This window comes from Taeniopygia guttata, chromosome 36 (assembly GCF_048771995.1).
Source record: "Taeniopygia guttata chromosome 36, bTaeGut7.mat, whole genome shotgun sequence".
NCBI lineage: Eukaryota > Metazoa > Chordata > Aves > Passeriformes > Estrildidae > Taeniopygia > Taeniopygia guttata.
In genome coordinates, this window is record NC_133061.1 from 3,584,072 (window position 1) to 3,612,023 (window position 27,952).

At 54.9% G+C, this 27,952-nt stretch overlaps 1 protein-coding gene across 1 annotated transcript in view; it reads right to left on the reverse strand.

Moving 5' to 3' along the window:
* LOC140681480 (uncharacterized) overlaps window positions 1-27,952 on the reverse strand; it is a 1,248,316-nt gene that overhangs the window by 959,891 nt on the left and 260,473 nt on the right. The window contains 1 exon segment of the mRNA XM_072921322.1: window positions 24,912-25,180. Coding sequence (XP_072777423.1) covers window positions 24,912-25,180 — 269 coding nt within the window.

The window sequence follows — 27,952 nt, forward strand, 5'->3', positions numbered from 1 at the left end:
TTAGGAAAGCAGATTCAATTGGCCCTCCCCCCAACCAGTTCGGGAAGGATACCTCTTTGGAGGAAAGTGGAAAAAACCTGTTTATTAAACAAGGAAACTTAATATTATACAATAAAACTTCCCGCCACTCCCAGAGAGAGATGAACTCAGAAAAATCCCCTGGGTTGCAGCTGGGCTCACTCAGTCTCTGATCAGTGTCTCCGGCGCTGGAAATGCCACGGCCCAGGCCTGGCCCGCTGGGCCACAGGTGCTGCTGCTGCTGCTCTTCTGGGTGTTTAGTCCAGAGCAGGTCCAGAGAAAGGGAAAACACCACAGTCCAGGGAACTTCTTTGCCTCAGCTAGCTAAAAGTAACTAGAAAAAAAGCAAAGGAGAGCTCTCTCGCTGTCTGTCCATCCGCAGATGACACAGTGCAGGAGCAGGAATGTGGAGGAGGGAGTGCAGTTCTTGAAAACAAACTCCGCACTTCTTCACCCCCCGCCCCCCTTCACTCCTGGAACAAGTCTTAAAGGTGTAGAACTTATTATTCAACATAAACAGAGCAGACGATTGGGGATAAAGGCATCATACAGTCAACCTAGGACATTCCACCCCTTATCCCCATATCGTCAGCTTACTACTAAAACTAATATATATATTCAAACCCTACAAACACATATATTATACATCCAATATACAGCTATACACAGACAATGGCAGTAATATTCAGCAAACAGTGATATTTACACATAGTTCTCACCCAACAATCAGATCTCCCTGAGGTACACATCGTGTTCTTCCATCTTTCTGCATTATCCACCATGTACAACCTGGTCCCTGTGCAAAGACAATCCCACGAATGGGTTTGTCTGTACTCGAGCCAGAACTGATCCACACTGATTTCCCTAACAAACCTCTGACGTGCCACTGGGACTTTGTCTCCATTTACGATATGCAAAAGCTGAGATTGGGCAGGGCCCAATTGACTGGTAGAGCCTCAGGTGTTAACTAACCAGGTGGCTTTTGCCAGATTCTGCTCCCAGTTCTTGAAAGATCCCCCACCCAATGCTTTCAAGGTGGTTTTTAACAGTCCATTGTACCTCTCCACTTTGCCTGCAGCTGGTGCATGGTAGGGGATGTGGTACACCCACTCAATGCCATATTCCTTAGCCCAGGTGTTGATAAGACTATTCTTGAAATGAGTCCCATTGTCTGACTCAATCCTCTCAGGGGTACCATGCCTCCAAAGGACCTGCTTTTCAAGGCCCAGGATGGTGTTACGGGCTGTAACATGAGACACAGGGTAGGTTTCCAACCATCCAGTGGTGGCTTCTACCATTGTGAGCACGTAGCGCTTGCCTTGGCGTGTCTGGGGCAGTGTGATGTAGTCAATCTGCCAGGCCTCCCCATACTTGTACTTGGACCACCGCCCACCATACCACAGGGGCTTCACCCGCTTGGCCTGTTTGATGGTAGCGCATGTCTCACAGTCATGGATAACCTGAGAAATACTGTCCATGGTTAGATCCACCCCTCGGTCTCGTGCCCACTTATAAGTGGCATCTCTACCCTGATGGCCTGAGGCATCATGGGCCCATCGTGCTAGGAACAACTCTCCCTTGTGTTCCCAGTCGAGGTCTATCTTTGATACCCCTATCTTCACAGCCTGATCTACGTGCTGATTGTTTTGCTGCTCTTCATTAGCTCTGCTTCTGGGGACATGGGCATCTACATGGCGAACCTTCACAGGTAGCTTCTCTACCCGGGTAGCGATATCTTTCCACTCTTCAGCAGCCCAAATTGGTTTTCCTCTACGCTGCCAGTTAGCTTCTTTCCACCTCTCTAGCCACCCCCACAGAGCATTGGCTACCATCCATGAATCAGTGTAGAGGTAGAGCTTTGGCCACTTCTCCCTTTCTGCAATGTCTAGGGCCAGTTGAACGGCTTTGAGTTCAGCAAACTGGCTTGATCCACCTTCTCCTTCAGTGGCCTCTGCAACCCGTCGTGTGGGACTCCATACAGCTGCTTTCCACTTCCGATTCATCCCTACGATGCGACAGGAGCCATCAGTGAAGAGAGCATAGCGTGTTTCCTCTGCTGGCAGTTGGTTGTATGGTGGAGCTTCTTCAGCCCGTGTCACTGGTTCTTCTTCTTCATCTGCGACACCAAAACTTTCACCCTCGGGCCAATTTGTAATTACTTCCAAAATCCCAGGGCGATTCAGCTTACCAATATGGGCACGCTGCATGATGAGAGCAATCCACTTGCTCCATGTAGCACTGGTGGCATGGTGGGTGGAGGGAACCTTTCCTCTGAACATCCACCCCAGCACCGGTAGTCGGGGTGCCAGGAGGAGTTGTGCTTCTGTGCCAATCACCTCTGAGGCGGCCTGGACTCCCTCGTAGGCGGCCAAGATTTCCTTCTCTGTTGGGGTGTAGTTGGCTTCAGACCCTCTGTAGCTCCGACTCCAAAATCCCAGTGGTCGGCCCCGAGTCTCATCAGGCACCTTCTGCCAAAGGCTCCAGGACAGACCATGGTTCCCGGCTGCAGAGTAGAGCACGTTCTTCACATCTGGTCCTGTCCTGACTGGGCCAATGGCTACTGCATGAGCAATTTCCTGCTTTATCTGGGCGAAAGCTTGCTGCTGCTCAGGGCCCCAGCAGAAATCATTCTTCTTGCGGGTGACCAGGTAGAGGGGACTCACGATCTGACTGTACTCAGGAATGTGCATTCTCCAGAAACCGATGGCGCCTAAGAAAGCTTGTGTCTCTTTCTTGTTGGTTGGTGGAGACATGGCTGTGATCTTGTTGATGACATCTGTAGGAATCTGACGCCGTCCATCTTGCCACTTCACTCCCAGGAACTGGATCTCTCGAGCAGGTCCCTTGACTTTGCTCTTCTTGATGGCAAAACCAGCTTTCAGGAGAATTTGGATGATTTTCTCTCCTTTCTCAAACACCTCTGCTGCTGTGTTCCCCCACACAATGATATCATCAATATACTGTAGATGTTCTGGAGCCTCACCCTTTTCTAGTGCAGTCTGGATCAGTCCATGGCAGATGGTAGGACTGTGCTTCCACCCCTGGGGCAGTCGGTTCCAGGTGTACTGCACGCCCCTCCAGGTGAAAGCAAACTGAGGCCTGCATTCTGCTGCCAGAGGAATGGAGAAAAATGCATTTGCAATATCAATAGTGGCGTACCACTTCGCTGCCTTGGACTCCAGCTCGTACTGGAGTTCCAGCATGTCTGGCACAGCTGCGCTCAGTGGTGGAGTCACTTCATTCAACACACGGTAGTCCACAGTCAATCTCCATTCTCCTTCAGATTTATGCACAGGCCAAATGGGGCTGTTGAAGGGTGAGTGGTTTTGCTGACCACCCCTTGGCTCTCCAGCTCTCGGATCATCTTATGGATGGGAACCACAGCATCTCGAGTTGTTCTGTACTGTCGACGATGCACTGTTGAAGTGGCAACTGGTACCTTTTGTTCTTCTCCCTTCAAAAGTCCTACTGTAGTTGGATTCTCAGACAGTCCAGGCAAGGTGTTCAGTTGCTGGATGCCCTCTGTCGCTACAGCTGCTATCCCAAATGCCCACCTGAATCCCTTTGGGTCTTTAAAATATCCCCTTCAAAGGTAATCTATGCCCAAAATACATGGGGCCTCTGGGCCAGTCACAATAGGGCGTTTCTTCCACTCATTTCCTGTCAGACTTACATCAGCTTCCACCACGGTAAAGTCCTGTGATCCACCTGTCACACCGGCAATAGAGACAGATTCTGCCCCTACGTGTCTCGATGGAATTAACGTGCATTGTGCACCAGTATCAACCAAAGCCTTATATCTTTGTGGTTCCGATGTGCCAGGCCAGCGAATCCACACAGTCCAGAAAACACGGTTTTCCCTCACCTCTACCTGGCTAGAGGCAGGGCCCCTCTAAGCCTGGTTATCCTTCTTGCCTTGGGCGTATGTCTTAGAGGTTCCTTCAAGGGGATCAGACATGTCATCATCATCATCATGCCTGGCAGTTTGGCTACGGGCAACTGGAGCTGCTCTCCTTTTGGTGGCACTTCCTCTCTGAGTCTTACCTTCCTTCAATTCATGCACCCGTTGTGCCAGAGCACCAGTAGTTTTCCGTCCCATTTCCTCATGTTTTCTCCGCAATCGCACAGGAAGAACCACAGCTCAGTTCGTGGGGTGTACCTTCTCTCACCATCTGAGGAACGTCTACGTTGGATACCAGAACCTCTGATCTGTACTGCTGAGATTTGGAGAAGGTCCTCCTTTATCTCCTCCCTGAGTCTCTTATGATTCTCCTCTATCTTATCTTCTAATTTCTGCAGACGTGTTTCCACTGCTGCAATTCTGGCATGGGTTGGGCCATGTACAGCATCTGCATAGGCTCGGAGTTTCCTTGCCATTTCGAGCACGGTCTCATCCCTCTCATCTTGCTTCATTATTGCTAAGGCAGAAGCGTAGTCATGTGGCCCAAGCCGTACAAGTTTTCGCCACATCACAGATGTACATGGTACCAAGTCTGGATCCAAGTTGTTATTTCATCTGAGAAGATAATCTCTGCCACTGCCATTTCTCTCAGACGTTGGATCCCTTGTTCTATAGTCTTCCACTGGGTTTGCTGCATATAAAGATCATCTGCACACAGGTATCTTTGTGCTACACTTTCCAGAACCCGTGCCCAGAGGCTGTGAGGGTTAGCCCCCCTCATCATTCCTTGATCAATGACAGGATCATGTGACAGGGATCCCAAATGTCTTGCCTAGTACCATCCAGAATTGTAGCCTTGCCTGCAGCATCCCAAAGACGGACCAACCAACTAATTACAGACTCATCAGGTCGTCGGGTATAATCCTTCCTCAGGCCATGAAGGTCCTTTAGGGAAAAGGACTCAGTATTGGCCTCTGATCTTGTACCAGTTGCTTTGACTTCTGATTTTATGTCAGCAGGCATTGAGGGTCCCTCTCCTGCATTATCATCATCATCGTCATCATCCACTGGTCGATTGGTCTTTTCTGTGCGCTTCCCACTTCTTGTGCTAGTAGCAACAGCCATTGGTTGAGGCTTGGCTGCTGAGTCTGGTTTAGCTGCTAGCTTTGAGCCGGGGGTGTTGGCTGCAGCCTGAGTGACTGGGATAGCTGCTGATTTATCTCCCTGCCCCCCTTCCTCTGTCTGCTGCCCTACAGTATCTAGCAGGGTACGATAAGCATATGCCAGGGCCCAGCTCACTGCAATGATTTTTTTCTCCTTAGAGTTATCATGGCACTTCTCTTTCAGGTACTTCGCCACCTCAGCCGGATTCTGAATTTTTTCACTTGGAAAGTCCCAGGCTATAGGGTCAGAAAATTCCTTTAAGATTTGGCCCATATCCTCCCATTTCCCACACCACTCAGGATTTCTCACACCTGGGTCTACTCCTGGGTCAGAGGTCTCATCAGCCCCTCTAGAAATCTCAGCCCTCATTCTAGAGAGACTGCAGACTGTATAGAGAAAGCTTACTAGATTAAACACCAGGAAGATGGTCTCCTTAACAGTCAGGGGAAACTGAACATTCTCTAATAGGGAGGTAACAAATTCAGAGGAGAAGAAGGAAAGCAAAGGCTGAAAAGCCTCATCCCCTACTTCCCCTCTAACAAACTGGCTGTACAACCATAACCATGAACCATACATTCCAGGAACAGACCTCAGCACCTTTATAAACCCTCTGGAAGCTATTACACCCAAGCACAGCACAATGGATATTCTGGTCAGTGCCCTTCTACTGCAAAACCTACGTATTAGGGACAATACCGGAGCTATTCCTGGATAAAAAAATAAACCTAGGGACCACAGGGGGATTAAGATCTCAAAAACCCCTAGGGACCAGAGACACATGCAGGCCTTCACCCCAAGAGACAATAATAATTCAAACAACATAACCAGTAACTGCTCCATACCCAGACAAAATAATTGGAACAAAAATATGATTACAACAGGGTTTTTTCCACTCTCTCGAGCCCCACGTTGGGCGCCAAAATATTTGTCCTAGTTTAGGGCAAATTTGGGGAAAACCCAGGAAATAAACCCCCACGGCCCCTCTCCACCCACCTGGTTCAGGGAAAAATTCCCTCTGAGAGAGAAGTGGAAAAGAACCTGTTTATTCAACAAGCAAAGCACTCCCCAGCACCAAAACAATTAACAACACTAGATGACAACAAAACTCTTTCACCCCTCTGAAGAGATGAACAAATTCAGAAGGTCTTTCCTGGGAGTGGTCGCCCGGGTCTGGACGCTGGGGATGGCTGCTGCAGATCTCCAAATGCAGGCTCCTGGTGTTCTTTGGTGTTTCCCAGATCCCAGTCCAGAGCAGGCTGGATGATATTCAGAAAGAGGAAGGGAAAAAAGCAACAGTCCAGGGAAAGAATTGGGCTGCTTAACCTAACTAGGAAGCAAAGCAAGAAAGCAGGCCAAGCAAGCAAGCCAAGCAAGCAAGCAAGCAAAGCAAGCAAGCCAAGCAAGCAAGCAAAGCAAAGCCAGCCAGCCAGCCCTAGCCTTTTCTAGCTTTCCAGCAGACATGGGGGGAGGTGAACCAGATGATAACACAGCAAAACAAACCTTCACTTTCAGAGTCAGTTCTGAAAGCACAGAACATAATATCAAACGTAAACAGAACACACGATTGGAGATACAAACACCACAACAGTCACCCTAGGACAGGGTCCCAGCTTAAGTTTGGGAGGTCCCAGGTGAGAATTCCCAAGGATTTGGGGTTTCCCACCTGCCCAGGTGAGGTCTGGGGGTCCTAGGAGAAGTTTGGGGGTCTCAGGTGAGAATTTGGGGGGTTCCAGGTGAGGTTTGCGGGGTCCTGAGGAGATTTTGGAGGGGTGCAGGGGAGCTTTAGGGGGTCCCAGGTGAGAATTCCCAAAGATTTGGGGGTTGCCAGGTGAAAACAGCTCGGGGGGGCCGAGGAGGGAGGGGCTGGGGAGATTTCGGGGTGTGTCCTATGGGTGGGCGAGGGGCGGTGAGGGAGGGTCCGGGGGAATTTGGGGGGGTGGGTGCGGGCAGGACGAACCCCCAGACACTGACCACGCCCCCTTTAGACCCCACCCCGTGTTTTGGCCCCGCCCCTTGCTGCTGGACACGCCCACCGAGCGCCCCGCCCCCTCAGGCCCTGCGCCTTCGAGTTCCAGCTCCCGGTTCTGGCCCCGCCCCCTCCTGAAGCCCCACCCCAAATGAGCCTTGGCCCCGCCCCCGGATAGATTTTTATCAATGGAAACCAAAAATCGCCAAAAACCGACCCAAAAATTCAAACCCAGGGGAGTGGGGGAGCAGGACCACACCTGTGATTTTTGTGGCTCCAGGTGGGCTTTGGGGTGGTCCAAATGAGTTTGGGGGATCCCAGGTTTTCCTGGGTGGCTCCAAGGGGGTTTTGGGGGAGTCCTGGTGCGTTTTGGGAGTCCCAGGTGGATTTAGAGGGGGATCCAGGTGAGTTTCAGTGGGGTCCCATTGAGTTTTGGGGGCGGGTCCAGCTGTCCCTGTGTGGGTCCAGGAGATCCTGTGTGGGTCCAGGTGGTTTTTGGGTAGGCCCAGGTGGTTTTTGGGGGGATCCAGGTGTCCTTGAGGGAAGTTCAGATGTCCCAGGGTTGATCCAGGTGTCCCTGAGTCATTTCCAGGTGGTTTTGGGGGTGTCCCAGGTGTAATTTGGGGGGATCCAGGTGTTCCTTGGGGCTCCTGCTGTGTGTGTCACCTCAGCAGCTGTGATGTTGTGATGTTCCCCCCCTCCCCAGCTGTCTCATCCCCCAGGTGCTATGATGTCATACACGTGACATCACCATGTCCCTGCACAGGTGGCTTTGTCTCCCTGCACCCACCCAGGTGTGACATCACCTGTGCCCAGGTGTGACATCCGTCCCCAGGTGTAACATTACCTGTGCCCAGGGGTCACTCAGGTGTCACTCAGGTGTTACTCAGGTGTGATGTACCTGTGCCCAGGTGTGCCAGGTGTGCCAGGTGTCACTCAGGTGTCCCGCAGGTGTCCCTCAGGTGTGGAATTGTGTTATTATATGTTTTATTATGTATAATTTCGTTCCATGTACCCCCCCCACGCTCTGTAGCGACCCCCTGGGTTTTCCCATCTGTCCCCGTGGTTTGCCTTCCCGGGAAAGTGCAGAGTCATTGTGTTTACATCTCAGGCCATCTGTGAGTCACGCGGCGGGGTCGGCAGACGCCCTGGGACCCTCCACCTGTCCATCCCCCATTGGATGTACCCCTGCACCCCACTGCCCTCAGACCCCCCGTGGCGTTACCCCATTGGCTGCCCCGGGTTTCCCCTGTTCGGTACTTAACCTGCGGGCAGGGGATGCCCCGGGCTTTTCTCTTGCCCGACCACTGCGTGCTGCTGCCGCCCCGCTCCCCCGCCACGGCTTTTCTCTCTGCCAACCCCCGCGTGCTGCTGCTGCTGCTGCTGCCGCCGCCGCTCCAGACAACCCTGCTGCGGCTGCTCCGCTCCGCGACCGCTGCCGCCGCTCCCGCCGCGGCACCCGCGTGTGTCTGCCACAGCGCCGCGGCCCCGCGCGCCGCCTCCCCTGGCTCGCGGCCAGCTCCGGAGCACGCCGCCCCGCCCCTAACCGGCAAGGCGGCACAAACAAACTCCAGCGCAGCACGCCGCAGTCTTTTTGGTTTTTGCTTTCCAGACCAAGCCGCAATAAACCGGGATTCTGCCACCGGGAGAAAAGTCTCTCCCCTTTTATTCACCGCAGGACTCGCCTTTTGCTCCCAGACCCACGTAGCACCAGCCGACGCCCGCGAGGGCTCGCCAGAAAAGACGGAAATTGCCCGCGCTCGCCTCCCCCCACAGAGCTAGCTGGGACAAAAGGGGGGAAAAGAGAGCACTACGGCAGCCCTGTGTGAGGGGGGGCTTGGGAAATAAAATCTCTCTGTTGCCCCATGAACTCGGGAGGAGCAGTCTTTGTCTCCTGTGCCCTCGCTGCCCCACCAGACCAAAGAGATGTTCACCAGGGCCCTCCCTGTTTGTGGCCGTCCAGTGCCGAGCTGAGCAGGCAGCCAGTTGTGTTTGCACGTGAGCTGCCACAGGGAGACACACAGCAGCTGGAGATTTGAATAGCAGGGCTTGGGCTAATTCTTTTTCTTTCAGAGTGCAAGAAAGACACAAAAGCACAAGGAAACATGACAGTGTTTCGGTGGATTCTCTTTGTCCTGTGAAGTTGAGTAGCTGTTGGTGTTTCTGTGCTGCTGCTAATCCCTTCCATGAAAAAATCATTCCGGGAAGGAGCAACAACATCTGACACGCACCAAGTGTTGCCACCAGTTGCTCCAGGTGCTGCTACCAACAGCCCCTGTAGGACGGAGCACAGCCCCCAGTGCACACCAAAAGCCAGGGAATCTCAGGAAAACGGGAAACTGGACAAGACAAACACAGACCTGAACAAATGTGGTTAATCAAATGTTCTCCGTTTATTCGAGATAAGATGGTAGTTTATATAAGCTTCTACATAGTTTACAGAAACAAAGGCACTCTGATTGGTAGGCTAACATTGTTCACCTTTTCCTTAAAGTGGCTTGAGCCTTACACTATAAACGTATACTAATTCACACCCAGACAGCCCAGTGGTCCCCGTCACACCTTAATACTATTTCTATCTGTGCCACAAGCTCTGAATTTCTAACTGCGTCAGAGGCTTGAAGGCCTCACAAGGTCCAAATCTGAGGCCTAGACTGGAGTAGCTCAAATCTCATAACTCATGTCCTCTTTCTCTGAAAAATGCTTCAACACACACCAGCTTTGGCTGCCCTCTGGCAGAGAAGCCCTTTCGGGGCACAGGTTTCTGGGGCAGCAGACGGGCACCGGTGCTGCCAGGGCTCAGGGGAACTCTGCTTCGGCGGGGACTGTGCCTCAGCGGCTGATGTCAGCGCTCCCCGGGCCCCAGGGTCAGAGCAGCATTCCTGCCATGGCCCACACGTTCCTGGTCTGTGTCACACGGCCGTGCTTAGGATGGCCACCATGTGGGACGTGTCCCGAGGAGGCCGTGCCAGCTTCTGTGCAGGGCCCCGTGCCCTTCCCAGCGCGGCTGCGTCGGCAGCCCTGGGGGCTCCTGCTGCTCTGAGCCCGCAGAGCAGGGCAGCGTTTGCTGATGGTCTGAGCCGTTCCTAAAGATCCTGTTGGGCTGTCTGACACACTTGGGACAAGGCTTTCCTTCCAACCTGGGCCACTCTGGGGGGCTGGGGGTGGCCCCAGGGCAGGTGGCAGTGCGTGCAAGGGCCCTTTGTGACACGGTGCAGCATTGTCAACATGGAATGGAACGGGACAGGGTATCCAAGGGCCCTTTGTGACACGCTGCAGCATGGTCACTGTGGAATGGAACGGGACAGGGTATCCAAGGGCCCTTTGTGACTCGGTGCAGCATGGTCACTGTGGAATAGAACGGGACAGGGTATCCAAGGGCCCTTTGTGACTTGGTGCAGCATGGTCAGCGTGGAATGGAACGGGACAGGGTATCCAAGGGCCCTTTGTGACATGCTGTGGCATAGGTGTTGGCAGTGACGAGGCCACTCCACAGTGCTCTGTGCATGCGAAAGGACAGGACGGAGAGAGCGGTGCTGTGAGGAGCCCTTGCACAGCCACTCGTTCCTTGCTGACCCGGAGCTTTCCCGAGGTATTACTCCTGCAGGTGACCTCGTGGCCAGATCAGAGCACTTGGTGACCTCTGGCCTTCCCAAGGCATCTCTTCTGCAGCTGCCCTCGAGGTCAGACCGTGGCATTTGCTTTGCACTGTCCTTGACAGGAGTCTCCTGTCCTTGTGGCTGGAGCCCCCAAGACCAGAGTGCAGGACTCGCTGTCCTGTAGCCTTGCCAAGACTTCAATCTTGCAGGTGCCCTCAAGGCATGACTGCAGCACTTGCTGACTCGGACCTTTCCCTTTTCACCTTCTGCAAGTAGCCATGAATCCAGGCAGTGATGTAGAGCACAGACCTGCGAGCGTGCCCATCCCATCCCATCCCATCCCATCCCATCCCATCCCATCCCATCCCATCCCATCCCATCCCATCCCATCCCATCCCATCCCATCCCCTGGGGCCATGCCCATGGACAGGATGGAATAGGGGCCGGGCAGACACCCCACAGCCGTGCTCCATGCCCTGGGGCGGCGCGGGGCTGTCCCTGCCTGGGCAGCGCAGGGCTGGGCTGTGTTCTTCGGCCTCTCCCGCAGCCCCTCAGCTCGGGCTGCGCTCGCTCTTTGCCAGGTGCAGCCGTGCAGCGCACACGAGAGCAGGAACGCACCCGTGGCCGCTTCCGCAGAACAGCGCAGGTACCTGCAGCCATCCCCACCTGGGCTGGGCCTGCTGGCACTGCTCAGCCCAGCACTGTGCTCGGAGCACTCCATGCAACATCCCGGGCTTCTTGCCCTTCTGCTGCAGATGGTTTGCAAATTCATGAAGAGGATTCGGGAGGAAGAGAGCAGCGTCATGGGCACTGTGGTCAGAGCCCAAGACCAAGTGCTGCCCTGCTGGATATGCTTGTGGAGGAGGGTCCTTCCAGCCCAAAGCAAGTAAGCAGCCTGTGGCGAGGGTTTGATTCTCCCAGCAATTGCATGGCCTCCCAAGCCATGCCTGCTGTTCCCTGGAAGCCTTTGAGGCCATGGCAGTGTGGTGGCAAGGGAAGCACTTCTCTGGGGCAGCTGGGCACATTCCTTCCTCTGGTAGCTTTCCAAGTCTCCCCTGCCTTCTCCAGGTGCCGGCCATGGTGAGGTACATCCACCAGTGGCTGGTGGCCAATGAGTTTCCTGAGTACAATCTGTACAGGCCCCTTCTGGATCTGACAGAGGCACAGCCCTCTGACGTGGTGATGGCTCTCCTGCGTGTGGCCCCAGTGTGTGACAGGTACAGGGCCCACGTGTCCACAAGGCTCAGCAGCCCTTCACCCTGTACAGCCTGTCCCAGGTGTCTGACAAACAGAGAATTCCAGGGCCCTCTGGCTGTTCCCTTGGCAAGACCTGGCCCCTGCCAGCCCCCGAGTGTGCTGCCATGCTTCCCCCCTGCCCCTCAGGAGCCAGTCCCACAGGGCTGGGCTGCCTGCATGCTCCCAGTGAGGGGCAGTGGGCAGAGGCAGGGCTGGCAGAGCAGCTCAGCTCCCCGCTGCCACCCAGGCCACGCTGCTGTGTCCCAGACTCCTCTGAGACAGAGCTCTGACCCCACAGAGCTGCTTTGGCCATGTGGAAGAGCATCATGTGCTCGCCCAGGACTGCAGAGCCGGCCATGCTCGTACTCCTCGATGTGCTGGGGAGCTGCCCAGAGCACAGCATGTGCACCTCCGATGGGGACCACACGGCTGTCCTTGCCCTGGCGGTGAGTTTCTGCCTTTGCTGGCCCCAAGGCCACCCCTCCAGCAGCTCTCCATCCTCCCTCCCCCACGGCGTCTCCCTGCCTCAGGCACTGGGCTGAAACCTGGCCTCGGGACAGCTTCAGGGCCACCAGGCCCGGTGCTCCCCCTGCGTCTCTCCGGGCCTCTCCCTCCCGTGCTCGGGCCCTGCCACACGGACACCTCGGCACTGAGCGCTGTCTCGAGGGGCTTTGTCCTTTGCAGGCAACTGTGGTGATGTGGAAGATCCTCCAGCTGCCCTGTGTGCCACATGTAGTCACCGTGTATTTCCCCTGCCTCTTTGTGCATCTGCTCTTCCAAGTGTTCTTCAGCACTCTGCATATGCCAGAGGCGGTTGATACCTTCTGGAAGGGATGTCAGCAGCAATACGGCCTTGCCACCAACCCCAGCAGGTGCTCCATGCCAGTCCTCTATCCCTGCCATGTGCCCAGGGCAGGAGCCAGTGCTCCCAGCGTGACCTGGGCTTTGCTCTGCGCACAGCTTTGCAGAGCAGACCCTGAAGGCCCTGCTCTGCCGACTGCACTATGAGGATGTGGTGGTGGCCATGGAAGACAAGGGTGGCTGGGACACACTGCTCGGTGCTGACACCCACCACTGTGCTGTGGGCGTGCTGGCCAGGTGACACCCCCTGCTCCCCAGCTGTCCCTGGCATGTGTGCCCTGTGCCCAAGGTGCCCCACACAGTCCCCGTGGCCGTGGGCCAGAAGGCCTTGTCACCAAGGGACAGCCAAGGAGGCTGCAAAAGGCTGGGAGAGGAGCGTGCCCAAGAGCAGCAACCTCCCAGAGGGCTCAGCTGCCCCTTGCAGGGTGCTGGAGAAAGGCCAGACCTCTGTGAGTCAGTCCTGGGAGAGGTTTGCCCCCGCTGGCTCGGGATTTGGCTCCTATTTCCTCCTGTCAGAGAAATGCACCGTGCATCTGAAGCCGTGTGTTCCGTGATTGCATTCCAGCTGCTCAGGCTGCTCAGCAAAGACACGCCATGCCGGGATTTGGCCGCCCTGGCGTTCCTTGTGGAGGTGAGCCTGAAGGCCAGCGCTGCCTCGCTGAGCTGCCTCCCGGCTCTCTGCCCTCTCTTGGCCGCAGTGCCTGGGACGGAGCCCACGCCCTGTGCTGCTGCCTGGGCCCGGCCCTGTGCGGTTCTGGGCTCCTGCTGGCCGCTCCCCTGTCACTGCCCTGTGCCTTTCAGGTCCTCGAGTGCCTGGAATTGAGTGAACGCGGTGCTGACAGAGTCCTGCAAATCTTGTCAAGGCACCTGAGGAGCGAGTGCAAGGAGAGGCGTCACCTGGCGCTCAGGGCCCTTCTCGAGCTCATCAACGATCCCTCGATGGTGAGAAGGGGCAGGGGCAGAGGCTGCGCTCAGGAATGCAGTCACTTGGGCTTGGCTGGGCTTTGGGCGCTGGGCCAGCTGCTCCCAGCTCTCCTGCCTCCCGCTTCAGCTGCCCAAGTGCTTTGGAACAGCCCTTTAGCCTCTAGTCCCTGCAGCAGCAGGATGGCATTTCACAAACTTGTGTTCCTCACAGAGAGAAAAAATGTGGAGCCTGACTGAAAGTTTTGTGGAGCTCCTGTGGGATGCGGATGGAGAGACAGTTAGCATGACAGTCATGCTCCTCAACTTTATCATCTTGGACAAGGACATGCTGATACCCAGCCCCATCACACTGCAGCTGGTTGAGGTGCTCCTGCCACTCCTTGACCATGTAAGGCTCACTGCCCCCAGCCACGGCCACTGGCTGCTGCCCAGACACTTTGTGCCCTGTGGATTTGCAGCCCTGCACCAAGCTGAGCCCCATGCAGCCAATGCTGAGGTCTCTTTTTCTTCCCTTCATACAGGACAATTGCCAAGTGCAGCTGCTCTCCATACTGCTCTTCTGAACATTGACGACTTTTCCACAGGAAAAAGAAAAAGAGGCTCTGAAGACACACGTGCACCAGAGCCTGCTGCCACTCTCCTTCCACTGCCATGATGAGAACCAGCGAGTGGCACAGGTGAGGACTCGGCAGCTGCTGCTGTTCCCCTGGCAGGGGCTGGGCTGCCTCCCGCCCTGGCACCTCGCAGGCTGCAGCCTCCTCCAGGCCCTGGCACAGGGACGGGTCCTGCGCCCTGGGCTGTGGGGCCATCTCCGCGTCTCTGCTGCTCTTCAGGCTTCTCAGGAAACGCTGCTTTGTGCGGCCGAGTTCCTGAAGAGGAGGGATCTTGAAAAGCTGGTGAAGAACCAGAAGCTGTGGAAGTTCACCGAGTGCCTGGTAAGGAGGGCCGGGAAGCCGCAGCCCCAGCCTGGAGAAGCCCCCTGAGCGCGGTGCTCGGTGTGCGGGCTGGCAGCTGTGCCCCTGCCCGCTGCTGCAGCCCGAGGCCGCGCGGGCTCTGCTCCAGGCTCCTGCGGCCCGAGCCGGGTGCCCATGGAGCCCCGGCCCGGCGGGGCTGCGGGGCCAACCCTTCCCTCCTGCCGCTCTCTGCAGCTGGCAGAGGACAGCAGCAGCGTGGCCGAGCACCTGCGCCGGGCCCTGCCCTACCTGCAGAGCCCACAGGAGCCCCTGCGAGAGGCGCCGTCAGGTTCATGGGTGAGCCACGAGCCGGGCCAGGAGGGCGTGTGGGCACAGGGCTGGCAGCGCCGCTGGCAGGGAGCTGTGCCGCTGGGCCTGACAGGCTCTGTGTTCCCAGGGATGGCCGGGAGGAGCTTGAGGGGACAGACGGAAGAGCTCCAGCTCATCTGTGAGGGTGAGTGAGGGCAGCGAGCTGCCAGCGGGGGCTGCCGGGGCGAGCTGCAAGCCCTGCCCCAGCTGCGGAGAGCTCTGCTCTCCTAGGTAGAGCACACAGAGATTTCAGGGACACGTGGGGGATACGTGGCCAGCAGCTTCGGGCTGATCCCCTTGGTCCCTGATCCCTCCCGGCCATGGCAAGAGCCGGCTGGGATGGCCCTGGCAGGGGGGGCTCCCCTCGGCTCCCCGCAGAGTCGGGATCTGACCGTGGCTCTGTTCCTCTCTCTTGCAGCCCTTGAATGCCTGACAGAGGATGTCAGTAGTGCCATGTCAGAGCTGGCACTTCAAACATTGCATGTGCTCCGGGCAATACAGAGTGGGCAATACTCCATCTTCCAGAAGGTGCAAGATCATACAGCCCTCTGTGATGTCACATGGACATCTCTGTGTTGTCACACAGCTCTCTGTGAGGTCACACCGACATCTCTGTGATGTCACACAGCTCTCTGTGATGTCACATGGACACATCTGTGACGTCACACATGTCTCTGTGATGTCACACAGACACCTCTGTGGCGTCACACAACTCTTTGTGATGTCACTTGGACATCACTGTGATGTCACACTGACCCTATGAGGTCACACAGCTTTTTGTGATGTCACACAGCTCTCTGTGATGTCACACAGGACCTGTGATGTCACACAGCCCCTGTGATGTCACACAGCCCCCGTGATGTCACATAGCTCTCTGTGATGTCACACAGGACCTGTGATGTCACACAGCCCCTGTGCTCTGACTGTGGTTTTTTTTCTGTCTTCCAGCCTTTGAAGCCCTGAGCGAAGATGACATCCCATCCTCCACTAACCTGGAAATTCAGGCAATTTTTGGACAAAGATGTGCAGAACTAAGGTCATCTGCTGGATTCAGAGAACCAGGGTCCCAAGCAGAGTACCAGGAGACAGGGAAGAGAGCACCAGGACTCAATGTCACTGGAGCTCCGGGCACACCTGATGCTGGCCACAGCTGTGCCTGCTGCAAGCTCCCATAGCTGCTGCCTTCCCCCTCCCTGTTGACAGCTCCCTCCCTCCAGCCCTCAAACGCTGCCCATTCCCTTTTTTTGGCCCCCATCTCATCCCTTCCCTTTCCCTTCCATTAATAAACAGTTTGGTTTCTCCCCCTTACCTGCATCTCTGTGGAGCTGAAGCGGCGCAAATCCCGGGCCCTGGGACACACAGGCCCCTGCTGCTGTTCTCTTCCACGCCGTGTTCTGTGCACACACACAGAGGAACGAGGGCAGATCAGGCTGGAAAGGTGCCTGTGCTGAAGGTGCAGTTCCACAACCCTGTGGAGTTGCAGATCTTGCTGAGCAGCCTGTAGCCCCTGGAATTTGGAAGAGCCAAGCTGAGTATGCTCTGAAGGCAGCTGTGAGGGATTCCATGGCAAGCTTCCATGGAGGGCAAAGGAGCTTGGAATGCTGGAAGTTTTCAGGAATAGCTTCCTGAAAGCTCAGCAGTGCTCCATCCCTGCACAGCATCAGGGAGAGGGCAGAACCAGCGACCATCCAGGCTTAGCAGGGAGCTTTGGGTGTGCCTGAGGGCAAAGGAAGCAGCAGCGCGATGCCCGAGACTGGGATGCGCGACCCTGCCAGTGCCCGGAGCGCTGTCAGGCAGTGCCGGGATCCCGGCTGTGGTTCTGGTGCCCACAAGTGAGGAATGGCAGCCCCAGGCTCAGAGCCAGTCAGAAAGCCAAGCAAGTGAGAGCAGAGGGAGGGCACCCTCCAGTCTCTCTTGGGCATGGCCGCAAAACAGCCCCTGCTGCTTCTTCCTCCGCCTGTGTTTGGGCTGTGCTAGTGGCAGAGGCAGCCAGGCTGTGCTCTGCCTTCCAGAGCCTGTTGGGAGCGGGCATGAAAAGCGCTGTGTGCACAGCAGAGAGGCCTGGAAGGTGCTGGCAAGAGCGTCCTGCGGGAGCAGGGCTCTGGGCTCTGGCTGGGAACAGCCTGGTCTTGGTGCCGTGGGCGCAGGCAGGAGTTGAGGCAGGTGAAGAGGCACTGAGCAGCTGGTGTTTGTAGAGGGCCTGGGGCTGCACGTCTGAGCCTCCACCTGGAAAGGCACTTGGGGGAATAGGAGCTAGAGCTGGAGTGCCTGTCCTGAAAGGACATGAAGTCCTTCAGCCTTGCCAGCGTTTCTTAAGGGTGTGTTGGTGTTGAGCAGAAAAGCTGCACATTTGGGGTAATGCATTTGGAGGACAGGGGCTTGCTTCTCAAGGAAAGTGCTTCCCAGGGAGCTCCCAGTGAGGCAGGTGCAAGTGTCCCCCTTTGGCTCTCTGTGCTCCTTTCAGTCCTTGAGGCCCGCTGCACTTGGCAGAGGGGCAGGGGAAGGGAGAAGGCTGTGAAGAGCAGGTTTGGCATCCACCTGGACCTGCAGAGACCAACCCAAGCACCTGCAGCAGCGTGTGTTACCCCCCACTTTGGACAGAGCAGTGAGCAGAACCATCTCTGTCCATCTGTGAGCCCCAAAGCTCTCTGTGGGAGCTGTGGGCTTCCCCAGAGCTGCCTGATGCCACCCACTCCTTGTGGCACCAGTTGCTTTCCTGTGGAAGGTTCTACCTTCCCCAAGAGCTTTGACTGCTCTGCTCCCCTTGTTTGCATTGGCTTCATAATATTTCTTGGGGAAATGCTACCAGGGAGGATGAGGGCATGGTTTTTCCCCAGCACTGGGTGGGTTTTTCCCCAGCACATCACGGTCAAGCCTTGCCAGGGCTTCCGCTGCCCTTGTCCAACACCATTGGCTTCTTTTCCAACCCCAATTTGTACACAAGTACCAAGTGCTGGTGAGGGGGCAGTGGGTCACCCCGTGTGCCACTGGGGCAGCCCCTGCTTGCCCAGGGGTGCTGGGGCCAGGCTCTGGGAGCAGCAGCATCCCTCTGCTGAACTCCATCTGTATTCAATAGGAACACGGTCAAACAGCCCCCTGGAATGGACCCATTTTTGCTGGTACTGAGAAGGTACTTGTAGTTTAGTAGATCATTCCGTCTGTGAGTTTCTCAGTTCCGAATGCGGGGCAGCAGCTCTGCTGTTGCTGTGATGAAATGCCAGTCCTGATTAGAAAAATGAACAGGTTTAGTTAGTCTCAATCGGTAAGGTTCAGCCTTGTCAGTGGTGTAAGCTTGGCTGCTGACACTAGGCACAATGTGGTGAACAGCAGCTCTGGCCACAACGCTCTGGCCCACCCCATTTGTGTCATCACGCGGGATAGGACCATGCTCCCCAATACGGTTTTTTGCTGGTTGGAGATTTCCCCCGCTCCCACTTTCCCCCCTTGTGAAGGCACTGCCCCCCTAAAGGGGCACTGGCCTATGATATGTCCCTCTTGGTTACAGAAATAGCATCAGCGTTTGGGTGAAGGGGGCCTTGCAGCCCTTGGTGGTTTTGGGGTTGCCGTTGCTCCTGCAACCACCTTTTCCCATGGTTTTATCCCCGAGTCCTCTGTCATTAGTGTGGCTTTCCTCGTGCACTCCTCAATGAGCTGATCAAGTGTGGGTGGAGGCGATGCTGGAAGGGCCATGATGACTCGCTGACAGGCTTCATTTGCATTTGTGGGGACAATTTCTAGTGTGAGCTGATCTTGGAGCTCTGGATTTTGCACCCTTTTCTCGACTGAAGCTCTCACTCGATCCACAAAAATCCATGAACGGCTCTGCAACAGACTGCTTTAAAGCGGTGTAAGAAATGACAGGTTCTTTAGAAGGCATGTTAAAAAATGCACGTTCTGCTGCATCCCTGGACAGGTCTAACACTGGTCTGGGAATGCCTGCTGCTTGCTTTTCAGCTTGGCCCCAATCATCCTCACCCACCAGATGTTCTAAAGTGATCTCTTCATCCTCTATATCTGTGGAATAAGTGGGACTCTGCAGAATTTCTGGAAGGAAGTCCCCTGCCAACCTTTTCCATGTTCGTTCCCACATCTTAAATTCAGATTGAGGGAGCAAACAGCTAAAAATCAGCAGGGACAAGTGTTTTGGAACATAGAGTAGCTTTTAAAATGCTCTTACGAAATTCGCTCCTTTCTCCAAATTCACGCTTGGTTTTGCAGAGCTCCCTTATACTCTCGTAAGAAAGGGGCTCCCACCTAGGGTTTTGTCCTCTCGCATTACAAATAACCGGAGCCATGAGCAGGGGATGGGGTCTCTGACCGGTTTCTGTTTCCCGGAGCCGACAGCCCCGCCTCTGCCGCTGCCCTGTGCGGGGGTGGCCGCGGCTGCGGGGCCGTGCGGAGCGGGGCGGGGGCCGGGGGTGCTGCTGGAGCTGCGAGGGGAGGAGCTGGGGGCTGAACGCCGCAAGGGAGGAGGAGGAGGGCTTGGGCGAAGGGAGGGGTGTGGGGGGTGGGGGTGTGTTTTTGTCCTGCCTCTGTCGCTGCACAGGGGTCATGGGGGGGCACACGCAGACTTGTGCTGCAGCTGAGCTGCTCTGCCCAGCGCTGGTGGCCGCCATCCGAGCTGGTTGTGCTTGTCCTGGTTCCCTGACAGCTGGGGCCCTGGGCAGAACCCTGACAGCCTGGGCTGACCCCAGGGAAGGAGAAGGAGCCCCTGGAGAAGCTGCACCAGGTGGGACAGCGAGGATGACATCAAGGATGAGAACCTCTTCCTGGACCTGGCCACTGGCAGCTGAAGATGATGGACTTTGATTCAGGCGCCTTGTCCAAAGCCAGGCTCCAGAGGGAATTTGCAGATGCGTCCACAGCCAGGGAAGTGCTCTCAGATTTGGGCATTGCTCAGCCTGGCCGGGAACCAAAGGTTCCCCCTTTGCTGGGGCGGATGCAGCTGATCCTTCAGTCGGCTGCCAGGCTGCTTTTGGCAGGGCTGGGGGCATGGGCTGGGGTGGGTACGAAATGGGAGTGGGCTCCTGGCCCTGCCAACAGCCCCCAGCACCCACCGTGCCCCGGGCTGGGGCTGGGCTGGGGCAGCCAGCCCGACACAAACAAACCCCCATGGTGGGAGCAGAGGTGGGACTGCAGAGCCTGTGCAGGGGCTGCTTTGCTTTGCAGGCAGGGAAGGGCTTGGGCTGCTCCACTGCCCTTGTTTGCTTTGGGATCACCATGGGGGCAGTGCAGGGGGAGGGAGAAAGCCTGGGATTGCCTCACCCATGGTGGGTTTTTCCCTGGCATGCAGGGGTTGGGCCTTCCCCAAGCCTCTGACAGAGATAAGAGTTTTAAAATTTTTTCTTATTTCCCCTTTTTGTCTGTAATCTATTTTCAATAATTTGTTGTTTGTTTTTGTAGAGGAAGCGTTCCAGGTGGGATCCAGTCTGGATCAGGAAGTGCTTGGGAGCAGCTGCAGCGTGGATGGGCCGTGCCCTTGGAGAAGGCTGAGGACATCGTTTGGGACCAGCTTTTCTTCCAGCGGTGGATGGTGTGAGGTGGGTCCTGTCTGCTGGGGATGGTGGGATCAGAGCTTTGGGGAGATGGCAGCGAGCACAGGAGCGTCCTGCTCTGGGCAGCTGCTGAGGGCTGGAGGTGCCGTGGCTGGCTGCAGGCTGGGCACATGTCCTGCCCTCCTGCTCTGCTCCCAAAGGCAGCAGTGATGGGCAGCTCTGGGCACAGCTCTGGGCACGGCCAGCATGGCCTGGGCACCGCGGGCGGCTGGGACAAGGGGACAGGAGCCTTCAGCTGACGGGGCTTTCTGGTTTCTCTCCTTGCAGCCGGGCTCTGCGGGTGCTGAGGCTGCTCTGGGCTCTGCCAGGGCTCTGCTAGGCTCTGCCCTGGGCACAGCTGGGCTGGCTCTGCCCTCACATTGCTCTGACAGCTTTGCATCAGACAAGCCTATTCCGAGCACAGTGCCTGAGCTTTCTGCTTTGGCAGGTGAGTGAGACTCTCCTGCAGGCCAGGAGATTGCAGCTGGGAACACACATCCAATTGGCAAGGACCAAAACTCTCCACAGCCCCAGCTGAAAGCCTGGATCTCCCCAAGATGTTTTGTCTTTTCCACTCTTCATTCCTTTTTGGCTGGAATTGTGCAATTGCACTTTCTTCCTCCTCTAGAAGTGCCACAAATAGACTGAACCTGCCAAGTGGGCCGTGTTCCCGAGGCAGTGCAGTCTGAAACTGATGGATGGAGAAGTGCCCTTCTGCACTTCCAAACCAGGCCAAAAAGCTGTAAGAGGGATTTTCTGTCTTTAAGAAACCCTTGACAGTTTCAACGGGAATGTGCAGCTCATTCACAGGGTGAGAAGGAAGGGTATCTTCTGAAGGGTTTGGGATTTAGCAGAGTTTAGATTCCCAGTCCTGCTTGGAGCTGGAAGGGCACAAAGCAATTTCCTCCTGCTTCAACCACAATTTAAAATAACAATGTTGGAAACAAACAAAAAAATTGATTTAAAAAGGCTGCTGAGGTCAGCAAGATGGATCCATGCCATCAGCACATTCACAAGTAAATAACTGAGTTCTCTTTTTCAAAAGACCAGTTACCTCTAAATCCAAAGCTAGAGAAGTTTTTCACTACACACTTGGGTTTTGTATTTATCTTTCACATTTTATATAGTTTTTTATTACTTTTCCCTTTTTCCTTTAAATAGAAACATGCTCTACAAAAGGAGTGTCCTTTGCTCCTTGTTCCCGTGGGGAGCAGCTCCCTCCCCGCTGGCTGAGCTGCTCAGGCAGAGCCCGGCAGCTCCTGGCCCTGCAGGGCTGAGGCTTTTCCCCGTTGCTGGGCACAGACTGATGGAGCAGCACGGCTGAACACGGGGCACACGGAGGGACCAGCAGCAGCTGCCTTTGGCCACCTGAGGCTCCAAGGCCCAAACTCTGAGCAGGCAGGGCTGGAAGAGACTCGCAGGCTCCCTGCTGGCTCTGCTGCCCCACTTGTGCCCACCTGGGAGCCCCCAGTGCCAGCAGGGACTTGAGATGGCAGCCCTGGGCTCCTGGAGGTTGTGCAAGGAACGGAGCTGGGGACTCCCTGTCCATGGAGAGCTTCCAGATGGAAACGGCTGCTGTGCCCAGGCAGATCCAAGGGCAGAGAAAGGAGGGTCTGGACCACGGGATGTGCCAGTCCCACAGTCCTGGGCAGCAGCCACCGAGCCCTGGGGGAGCAGAGGGCACAGCAAGAGGGACAAAACCAGGCAAGGTCAGAGATTGGAGAGAGCCAGACCCGGGAGCAGGAGCAGCTGCTCCATTGCACCCTTGGAGAAAGCTCTTGGCTGGTTCAAAGGGCTGAAAGGCATCAAGGGCAGAGAGGAGGCCACACCAAGCAATGCTCCTGTTTTCACGGCCTCCCCTCTCCGTGTTCCAGAAGGAATTGGATGAATTGTGTTCTTCCCTCTGAGTCCTCTCGTTCAGCACAAGCAGCTGAGCACCAGGAGCTGAAGGAGCTGAAGCCTCAGGCCTCAAGAGCTGAGCAAGAGGAGACTTTCTGAGCAAATGAATGCTGCTAACATGGACCTGGCTGAATGCAGCAGATGGAATCATGGAATCACAGAATCCTTTCTGTGGAGAAAGACCTCTGAGCTCATCCAGTCCAGCCGTTCACCCAGCAGTGTCGAGCCCAGCACTCAACCCCGTCCCTGAAGTGCCAAGGCCTGGACAACAGCCCTGAGTGAGGCCTGAAGAGCAGGCCCTGAGCCAAAGGTGGCCTCGGGATGAACCTTCCAACCAAAGGTTATCTTTGTATCTGCTCATTAATGAAATATGCATGGTCATTAGCACTGTGGTAGATGTATCCACTCATTAGTGAAACATGTTGTCCCAGATTGAAAGGCAAGATGTATTCCATTTGCCATCTCTATGGCAGTTGTGCAGAGGGCAGATTTCCTTTTCTCTTTCACAACCTATTCTCCTTCTGGGGAGACATCTGCTAATAATGAGCTATTGAATGTCACTGCACGACTGATAAGAACTATAACATCCCGCTGGGAGATGCTCCGCCCAGAGGGAGGAGCCAAGCATTTCTACCTGGATATAATCTTGAGTTTCTGGAACACCAGCATGGCTTTTTCTGCACTGGATTTCCCAGAGGAACAGCGGCCTCTTCCACTGACTCTTCAGAGGAAGACTACACCATTTTCTACAGGATCACTGCTCCAACAGAACCACACCTGCCACTCCAGGGGGACTGCAACCACCATTCCAATTAGACTGCTACCAACACCCTGACCAAAAGGGTGTCAGGTTGTATTCTGACTGTCAGTGTTATTTTGCATTACTGCATTGTTTATTACATCTTTTTCTTTTCTTCCCTAATAAAGAGCTGTAATTCCTGCTCCCGTATCTTTGCCGAAAAATCCCCCATAATTTCAAATTTATAACAATTTGGAGGGAGGAGGTTTACAGTTTCCATTTCAGGGGAGGCTCCTGCCTTCCTTAGCAGACACCTGTCCTTCCAAACCAAGACAATTGCCATGGCAACCTCTGGCATCCCATTCCCAGGGTCATGGGATCCCAGAAGCACAGAAGTGGCTGAGCTGGGAGGGACCCATTAGGATCCTCGAGTCCAGCTTCTGGCCCTGCACAGGACACCCCAACACTGCCAGCCTGGGCCTGGCAGCGCTGTCCAAACGCTGCTGGAGCTCAGAGAGCCCTGGAGCTGTGACCCTTCCCTGGGGAGCCTGGGCAGTGCCCCAGCAGCCTCTGGGCAAAAACCTTTCCCCGAGATCCAACCTCAGCCTGCCCCGACTCAGCTGCAGCCGCTCCCTGCACTCCTGTCCCTGGGCACCAGAGTGAAGAGTTTCCCTCAGCCCCAGCCAGGGACCCGCTCCCAAGGCTGCTGCCATGGCCACCAGGGCTGGCACCAGCTGGGATGCTCGGTTTCCACAGGCCGGGATTCAGGAATGGGATTTCCCAATTTCCTGCTCCTGCTAAAACCACGCTGGCTCTCGTTGCCCTCCCACCTTCCACTGAAGGAAAGAAATAGAAAGATCCCAGGCTGGGATAAGAACAATTTACTGGGAACAGCAACGAGATAAGGAACAAACAGGAATAGAAAAAATATTGACAACAGAAGGGATAAGAAAAACTATTTACAGGGGAAATTACATCACCATCAATTGTATCTTCCTGGCCACGCATCTCCTCCTGCCTGGAAAGGACAACCTTCTCAGGGAGAGAGAGAGAGAGTCCCTTTCCTGCCCCTGGCAATGACCTGAGGTGGGAGTGAATGTAGTGACATGGCCATGGCCAGACCCTCATGTTCTTCAGTCCCACATAAGGTCATTGGCAGGGGCAGGAGAAGGTACAGGTATCTTCCCAGCATGGATCACAGGTAACAGGGATCACCAGGGCTCTTCCCAATGTGGGTTCTTCAATGGGGGGTGAAGGTGGAGCTGTGCACGAAGCTCCTCCTGCAGTTGGGGCACTCACAGGGCTTCCCTCACCAGTGGCTCTGTTGGTGTTGGGTCAAGTAAGAGCTCCGGGTGAAGCTCTTCCCACACTCCCCACACTCGTAGGGCCTCTCCCCAGTGTGGATGCGCCGGTGCCTGATGAGGTTGGAGTTTTGTTTGAAGCCCTTCCCACAGTCAGAGCAGAGGTAGGGCCTCTCCTCGGTGTGGACCCGCTCATGCAGGAGGAGATGTGAGCTGCTCTGAAACATCTTCCCACATGTGGGGCACATGTAGGGCCTCTCCCCAGTGTGGATGCGCCGGTGGGTGACAAGGGTGGAGTTTTGCTTGAAGACCTTGCCACAGTCAGAGCAGAGGAAGGGCCTCTCCTCGGTGTGGACCCGCTCATGCAGGAGGAGACTTGAGCTGCTCTGAAACCTCTTCCCACATGTGGGGCACATGTAGGGCCTCTCCCCAGTGTGGATGCGCTGGTGGATGACAAGGGTGGAGTTTTGCTTGAAGCCCTTCCTGCAGTCAGGGCAGCGGAAGGGCCTCTCATCTGTGTGAATCCGCTGATGTTCAAGGAGATGGGAGCTGGTGTGAAACCTCTTCTGACACTCAGGACACTCGTAGGGCCTCTCCCCACTGTGGAACCTCTGGTGGATGATGAGGTCGGAGCTGCAGCTGAAGCCCTTCCCACACTCCCCACACTCGTAGGGCCATTCCCCAGTGTGGATCATCTGATGTCGTTTCAGACTGTTGCTCTGCCTGAAGCTCTTCCCACACTCCAAGCACTTGTAGGGCTTCTCCCCATCGTGAAGCTTCTCAGGGACCACCAGCTCCGAGCTCTGGCGGAAGCTCTGCCCACCTTCCTGACCCAGAGTGGGCCTTTCCTCCTCAGAGCACCCTGGGCTGGGTTTCCAGCCCCTCCTCCTGTGGGCTCTCGGGGGCTTTTCCTCCCTGTTGGATTCTTGCGCTGTGGAGTTGCTCAAATCGGCCTCTTCCATGAGGTTGTGCTGCAGGGATTTGTCCTTCCTGGTCTCCATCATCAGCTCCTGCTCTGGGGTAGGAAGGACAAGGAGAGGATGGGATTTGCCTCCGTGCCACAAGGAAGGGTAAGGAGATGCCCCCAGTGCATCCCCGTCAGGAGAGCGTCGGCAGCGGGGCTGTCCTGCAGCCGGGGGCTGTGCTGGGCCGGGAGATGGAGCAGGAGAGAGGGGGAAAGGGGCACTGACTTCCTCCTCACCTGCCTCAGTGTCCCAGGGCTCCTTCCTCTTCCTCGCAGCCTTCTCCTCCATCTGGCAAAGGGCTGGGGATGGGAAATTCTGTTTTGGGAGGAAAACAAGAGATGAGCACATTCAGTATTGTCCTGGGTGGAAGGCAAACCAGGGAGAGAGTCTAAACCAGAATCACAATTGACTAAGAAAATTAAGATCAAGGTAATGATGCAGAAACACTGGCTTAATCTCACAGAGTCAGGATATAACCTGACACCCCGTTGCTCAGGGTGGTGGTAGCAGTCTGATGAAATGGTGGCTGCAGTCCGGCTGGAGTGATGAACGTGATTCTGTCAAAGGGGTGATCCTGTAGAAGGGTCTGGTCTTCCTCTGAAGGTCCAGTGGTGGTTATGGAGCTCTTGTCCTCTGGGAATGCAGTAGGCAAGGTGGTCATGGTGTTGCATGGGTGAGATTATATCCAGGTAGGAATGCTTGGTTCCTCCCCCTGGGCGGAGCATCCCACAATGGGATGATGTAATTTTATCAGCCCTGCAGTGACACTCAATGGCCCATTAACAGAAGATGGCCCCTGGAGGGCGTTATCAGGGCTGAGCCATGGAAGAGATAAAGAACACTGCCCCACCTGTTGATAACAGTTTATGAAGATGGTGACTGAAAACACTTTTGGTTACATCTGACGCTGTAACCTGAAACAGTGAGGCAATCCCTGCTCAGGGTGGGGGGTGAACACCACCCCCCTTACCCAAACTGACTCCAGTGTAAAACCCCCACCCTGGGAAGGCCACGCACACAGGGGATAATGTCACACTTGCCTCACCCCAGGGGAGATCTCTGTCCCTGTCACTCCCTTGCTCTCCCCCCTTTTTTCTTTCTTTCCATCCCTCTCTCTTCCTCACATTTGTTGTTCAATAAAATCCACCTTGGATTTGGTCTTGGTAGCACCTTAATTGGGGCAGAGGCACCTCTCTAACAATTTTATTAACCAGCTTGCAACATTATTTTGCACAGTGTGTTCAGGGCACTGCTGTCTGACCCCAAGTGCCTTTTTGACAACAGCCTGGTTCCCTCCTCTGAGGAGGTTCTGCCTCTTTCTGGAGGAACTCTTGGAAACTTGGATGCAGCTTCCTCTGAGCAACTTTTGGGAGAACTTATAAGGAAAATGGCTGTTGTGGGTGGCCAGTGTAAAGAAAATATTTTTGTGTCCTTCCCTGAAAAGTTTGTTAAAATCACTGGAGGAAAGGGAACAAATGATACCAGCGAGACTGACAAGGATCATTCACCACACAGTGAGGAACACAAGGCTACTTAAATCCTATAGGAAGCCCAGCTCAAGTAGCTAAATTCCGAAATAACTCCTGAATTCACAGGCTTGGGGGCTTTTCCAAATATGAGAATCATTATTTTCTTGGTCCCTGTCACCTTTGTGACAGCTACACAGACCTTTCCCTTCCTTTTAATAATCTGTATTGGGCCAAATTTCCACATTTCTTTTTTTGGAACCTGCCAGCATCTGAATTGGAGCTGTGCTGGAACTGATGAAATTTGGAATTGCCACAGAATTGCTTCTGTTGTTGGTTTATTAATGTTTGGGATTTGTTTGTGTTTCCATCACAAGTGACTTGTGGGAAGAGCAAATCCTCCTCAAGGCATTTTCTGTAGGGTTAAGTTTGATTTCTGCGAGTTTGTTTTGTCCAGTGCCCAGGGGATGCTCAGGGGTGTCTGGTTTTGTTTGGCCCTAATTTTCTTCTGATTTGTCTTTATCACTTAAAAACACCTAAAAAATGACTAAAAAGAGTATGGACCAGAGATGTCAAAAGTCCCTCCATCTAAGAGTTATTTGAGGAGGAATTTACGGTTTGGGAACATATTCTGAGGGATTTGTGGGTTCTTCGGGGATATATGGGAGTATTTTCCATATCTTTGCACTCTAAAAGCCAAGGTGGATTGATCTGTCACCTCAAAATTACTCAATCCCACCTCAAAATGGCTGGTTCCCACCTCAGTCCCATGCCAAAACTACTCAATTCCTCCGCCTCCAGGTATAGATGGGGTTGGAAGGAGATTGAGAGAAGTAAGATCCAAATTTGAGGTTTTGGGATGAGGATTGTATGGGGCTGGGTGGGTGTGATTTATTTTGATAATAAATAAAACTATCAGAATTATTGATTTCTGTCCCATTCATTTTCTGTCAGTTCTGGTTTGCTTTTCAGAGTGCTGCCTTCTCAGCTGATTTTGTTTGTGATCTCCTGCCCCAGACTGAAAAGTAAGATGTGTTCTATTTGCCATCTGTATGGCAGTTGTCCTGTGCTAAGTGGGCAGTTTTTCCTTATCTCTTCCACAATCAATCCTCCCTCA